The sequence below is a fragment of the Bos mutus genome, unplaced genomic scaffold (assembly GCF_027580195.1).
Source record: "Bos mutus isolate GX-2022 unplaced genomic scaffold, NWIPB_WYAK_1.1 CTG232, whole genome shotgun sequence".
Taxonomy (NCBI): domain Eukaryota; kingdom Metazoa; phylum Chordata; class Mammalia; order Artiodactyla; family Bovidae; genus Bos; species Bos mutus.
The window spans coordinates 334,738-341,081 of record NW_027219741.1 but is presented as its reverse complement, the minus strand read 5'-3'; the positions used below and the strand labels follow the sequence as shown (position 1 = coordinate 341,081).

Here is a 6,344-nt window from a genome sequence, read left to right as displayed (position 1 = left end):
TCTCCTGCATGGCAGGCGGATTCTTTACCAACTGAGCTATCAGGGAAGCCTTAATGAAAATCACTAGAATTTACTTATATATAATTAAACATATGCACATAAGTAGTGTATATATTAATACTAATATATAACTAATTTAGCATATAATATTGCTAATATATTGCATATGTATAACATATATACATATATGTATGTACATTTGTATGTATATGTACAGAAAGATACATAAATAGTTCAGAACAATCCCTGTATTAATAAATAGTAACATATATTTTTGCTACACTTCTATCATCATCTCCTGGCTATATATACCATAGCCATTAATAACATGGTTAGAGAGGTCAATTACTTTCTAGTTACTGGTTCTTCAATGTTACTGTTTGGGAACAAACTCTTTACTGCTTGTTTTCTGACATGCAAAATGGGGATGATAGTAGTGCCTACCTTTCTGTATTGTTAAAAAGCTTACTGCTGAGTATCACTGTATCTTAACATTTATTTTATTTTGTTTTATTATGATGAAAGCTTATGAATCCTTATACAATGATGGAGCCAGTAAAACTAGACTATAATTTGGCAGAGCTTTTCAAATATGCAAAGAGTAGCCCAAGTCTATGTTCTTCCTCTCTTTTGATGCCTCCATTTCTTTTCCTCTCCTTGTAGAATCGATCATTTGCAGTTTTATTTTTATCTCAGGTATTCTTGGCTGAGGTCATCAATAATGTCCTTTGGATTTTACATAAGTTGAATGAATGCTGGGTTCCAGGCACATTTTATGCATCACCTGAAACCACTTTCCTACTACACAGTTTACTAATGGCATTTTTCATCTGGTCATTTCTCAAAGTATAGATTAAAGGATTTAACATGGGAGTTAACATAGTGTAGAATACAGAAACTGCTTTATCAACAGGTAAGGTAACTGTTGGTCTCAGGTACACAAATAAGCAGGGTGCAAGGAACAGGATAACTGCTGAGATGTGGGAGACAGGTGGAGAGGGCCTTATGTCTAGCCTCTAAGCTATGGGCCCTTAGGGAGCGCAGAATGATCACATAGGAGCCGATCAAGAGGAGAAAGTTTGAAAGGCAGATTAAACCAGTGTTGGCAGGAACAAAGACTCCTAGGATGTGAGTGTCAGTGCAGGCAAGATTGAGCAAAGGGTTCAGATCACACATAAAGTGGTCTATGAAGTTAGGGCCACAGAAGGGTAAACTGATGATGAAGAGGATCTGTATGGTTGAATGAATAAAGCCCCCCACCCATGCCACTCCCACTGGAAGTCCACACAGCTGCTGATTCATGATGGTCATATAGTGCAAGGACTTACAGATGGCCACATAGTGGTCATAGGCCATCACAATGAGCAGGATGACATCAGCACCTGCAAATATATGTTCCCCAAAGACTTGGGTCATGCATTCGTTGAAAGGGCTGGTTTTCTTTTCATAGAAGGAATCTATAATCACTTTAGGGGTATTGACACAGGAATAGCAGGCATCAATGAATGAGAGATGAGCCAGGAAATAGTACATGGGGTACCCCAGTAATGGGCTGGCGATAATGGTGACCACTGTGAGCACGTTTCCTACCATAGAGACGATGTAGACAACCAAAAAGACAACAAATATAATTTTCTGCATCTTTGGATTCTGTGAGAGTCCCAGTAGAATAAATTCCATCATGTTGTTTGCATTAGCCATGTATCTTATGTTATTATTGTGTTACCTGAAAAAAAGTCATAATTTATTAGCTCAACCTTGAATTAAGAGTGTCAACATAAGAAATAATAAATGCCCAGATTCTATTGAGTTCTGAATTTGAATAATGTTTTTTTAAGATAGGAAAAAAAAAGTTCTGATATTTTGAAGATTATTCAAATTCTCTCCTGGGTGAAGGTGATTTTTAATATATAGACATGCAAAACCATATGCAGACAGAAGCAGGAGATGATCTCTAGGCCATGTGAGATAGCTCACAACCTAATGTGATTTAGTAGATTTCATGTACAGTGTCAACAAAGACTGAAAAGAGGGATAGAAAACACATGCAAAGCCTGTGAATTCAAAGCTAAGGAATTTCACTTTTACTGTTAGGAAATGGGAAGCCAGCACAGGTAATTGAGAATATGAGTGTAAGATAGAGAGGGATTCAAAAAGAGGGATTCTTGGGCATAACTCTAGTAAAGGTGTTGGTATGTCTTAAATGAAATGGCTTGAGGTTCAGTTTGGAGATAGAAGCCAGAGAAAAGAACCCTTGGCAACAGATTAGTTGTAATTGTTGACATAATGAAAGGATATAGAAGCTACTGCAATACATTTAATAAAACATATAGCCCAAATCTGGGCTTCTCCTGTGGTTCAGTTGTAAAGATTCTGCGTGCAATGCAGGAGATGCAACTAGACTCAGGTTCAGTCCTGGAGTCAGGGAGATCACCTGGAGCAGGGCATGACAACCCACTCTAGTATTCTTGCCTGGAGAATCCCTTGGACAGAGGAGCTTGGTGGACCACTGTCTATAGGGTCACAAAGAGTCTGAACTTATTCACAACTGAGCAAGCATGCATCACTTAAATCCAACAGTTCTTTTAATAGCTAATTACATACTTTTAATGGTTGATTTCTATATACATGGCATGGTAGCAACCTGTGTGGATGTTATTATTTCATTAGTTTTGCAGATGAGAAACAATCTCAGAAAATCATGTTAATAATAATAATGACAGTAATAATAAAAATCTTATTACCATAAACTTCTTGAACGCTTAATTTACTCTCAGTTATTTTGTAGGCATTTGTTTTTTAATTCTTATCACAAACTTATGAGATGATTGCTACCCTCATTTTATGCTTATTTCACACATTAAGAAATATGAAGCATAGAGAACTTAAGAATCCTGTCTAAGATCAACCAGATAATAAATAACAGAAGCACGATTGGATTTTTTCCTCCACATCCTTAACCCGTGCTCTACATTGTCATAATAAACCGTGCTTACTAAACTACTTTCAATATGATCATAATAACTATAATTATTTCAATTCAACATCAGAGGCAAGTATATATGAAGGAAATTGATCATCAGAAACAGATACACATACACACACAGATACACATACACACACAAACACTAGATACACACACAATATATAACTTATTGATGGTGGTGGTTTATTCACTAGGTGGTGTCCAACTCTTGTGACCCCATAGACTGTAACCTGCCAGGCTTCTCTGCCCAGGAGATTCTCCAGACAAGATTACTGGAGTGGGTTGCCATTTCCTTCTCCAGGGGATCTTCCCGACCCAGGAATGCAACCTGGGTCTACTGCATTGAAGGCAGCTTCTTTACTGATTGAGCTATGAGGTAAGCCTCTAATACTGATAGCCATGTGGCACTTCTTTCATTGAAGGTCTACTTTATCCTCTTCTCTTCAATTCCAATTATCTTCTCTCTCCAATTCCAATCAAAAACATAATCCCACAGACTCTCTTGAAAAGTATGAACAGTGACAATCCCAGTGGTAAAACAAATTGGTTTGAAAATCAGAAAGACAAGATAAGAATCTTGTTTTTCCTCACTTGCAACTTCATGATCTGGGGTATATTTCTTGGCACCTTACATTTTGTTCCCTCTAAAATCAAGTGAGAACATTAATGACCACCTCACAGGCTGTTATGAGAAGTGATTGAGGAAACAATTCTGAACATATCCATCACACAGTTCAGGACACACACAAAGGACCCTGACTTTTTATTTTGTTGCCTGTGCACCCAGAAATAGGAAAAAAAAAATCAACATTTTGAGCAATAATACATAGAAACATTTAACCATGCTTTAAACTTAGGAAGAATCATTTTCAACTTTACTTTTAAAGAAGCCACAGAGACCCATATTAGGCACAGTGGTTTATTACTTTTAAAGAAGTCACAGAGACCCATATTAGGCACAGTGGTTTATTTCAGGAAGAGTTCTTCATGTTTGTGTTTGAAATAAACAGGTTATGATTTAATATTCACATTATATCTTTTTGTGGTACAATGATTTTAAATTTTGTTTGCCTTGATCATATCAGTCTTTGTCATGATCAGTCTTAATTATTAAATAAGTATCTCACAGCAAATGAAGAGTGTCTGGTATCAGTGAGCTGGATATTATAAATTTCTTTATCTCTGTGAGCCTCAAATTTTTTCATCTGCAAATTAGATTAATGATACTTACCAATTAATTACCTCTTGAAGAAAAGGGTGAAGATGAAATGCTGTATTACTCTATTTAAACAGAGTTGAAATATGATGATTACTGTATATGGTAAGTAACAATCTTTAATAAGCATCAGCTCTATTGAAAAGCTTACCTTCTGGTTTTAAATTATTTAATGGTATTTGAGGGTGTTCAGAAATAACCCTGTCTTCAAATTGACCTCCTCTTGGGCTAAGTAACTTTCAACATGAAAAATATGATACATCCAAAACGGAATATTCAGTCTCACAGTGGATAAGTCTTTTAATGAGTCTAAATCTTTCCTTCTAGCCTACAGCCTCAAAAACATTTCACAGAAAACCTGCAAGTTGAATTTAGAATGGATTCACTGAGAACACTATGGAGAAATGATCATCTGTAGATGGCGCTGGTCCCATAGGCAGAAGGCAGAATGTGTGGTGGAAACACAATCAAAAGGGTCACTCCAACCTCAATGAACCTTGCTCTGGAGAATGTAGATAACAAAAAAGACATTTTCACCTGTGGTGCAAGGACATTTAAAGCAGTTTCCACAAAAGTCCAAGGACTTTTATTGTAGATTCTGTCTTCTCTCCCAGGAATTAATTATCTCTTTTGATAGAAAGGCTTTGCCTTGGAAGCGGGTATTCTGGAGAGACAGACCTGAGAAACACTCATTCTTGAGTGGGGAATTGTATTCCCTGCAGTTCAGTTCAGTTTAATTGCTCAGTCGTGTCGGACTTTCTGTGACCCCATGGACTGCAGCACGCCAGGTCTCCCTGTTCATCACCAACTTCTGGAGTTTACACAAACTCATGTCCGTTGAGTCTGTGACGCCATCCAATCATCTCATCCTCTGTCATCCCCTTCTCCTCCCACCTCCAATCTTTCCCAGCATCAGAGTCTTTTCAAATAAGTCAGTTGAAAAGAGTCAGTATTCCCTGGACTTGCAACCAAAATGTGTGGGTCCCCTTTCTCTGTCTGAACCTAGGTTTCTAAGAAAACTTAATGACACGTGGCTAGAAAAGGTGGCTTAATTCCAGCATGGGGACCTGTGACATAACATATGCACTCATGTTGGAAAAAGAAGTTTTATTTTATTATAAATATTAAATCTTTTCTTAAAACCTAGTACTGATTTCTTGAGAGTTAGATCAGTGAAGGCATAATATTATTGGAAGCCATTTCAAAGTGTGTAAAATAAAAACCTTTTTAATTTCCCCCACATTCTTCTGAGGGCAATGGAAGTAAACAAAAAGTCTAATAGAATCCAGATAATTGATCTCTGGGATCCATATGGTGGTCAGCATTGAACACTAGGCAATAGTAAACAAAAATATGAAAAGATCTAAAGCATAAGAAGGGAGCCATAAATCAAACTACAAGTATTTTTTCCACATTATGGTCACTTTGTATTACTTTTTTTTAGTTATTGTAGTGGCCAATGATGTTGAGCATTTTTAAAAAGGTTGCTAAGAGTGTATCTTCTTTTTGAAGGAGGGATTTCTTTTCAAGTTCTTCATGCAATTTAAAAATTGAATTATGGGCTCTTATTTCTTGTTATAAGTGATTTTTATATCATCTGGGTATATGTATTTTGTCATTTGTTTATACCTATATTTGTATATAAAATGTTATGCAAATATATATATATATAGTTAAATATATATACAAACTTTTTTTTCCTGGTCTGTGGCTTTCCTTTTATTTTTTATTTTTAAATTATTATTATTATTTTTACTTTACAATATTGTATTGGTTTTGCCATACATCTACATTTATCCGCCATGGGTGTACATGTGTTCCCCATCCTGAAATCCCCTCCCACCTCCCTCCCCATACCATCCCTCTGGGTCATCCCAGTGCACCAGCCCCAAGCTTCCTATATCCTGCATCAAACCTGGACTGGTGATTCATTTCTTATAAGATATTATACATGTTTTAATGCCATTCTCCAAAGGGATGACATCTGATGAACAGGAAACCAACAGGCTTCTTCTTTTTTTATTTTTTTTATAGTTCATGTTTACTGTAGTGTACCTCATAAATACTATTTTACCTCAAGGTCAAAAACATTTCTTCTAGAATTTTTATGTTTAGATTTCATGTCCAGTTCTCTGATTCATT

At 36.3% G+C, this 6,344-nt stretch overlaps 1 protein-coding gene across 1 annotated transcript; it reads right to left on the bottom strand.

The window, feature by feature from the left end:
* Positions 1-773: 773 nt before the first annotated feature.
* LOC102266001 (olfactory receptor 4C46-like) lies at positions 774-1,701 on the bottom strand. Its single transcript, XM_014479131.1, is given in 2 exon segments — positions 774-987; positions 989-1,701. Coding segments are annotated over 2 exon segments (927 nt in total).
* Between the last annotated feature and the right edge of the window lie 4,643 nt (positions 1,702-6,344).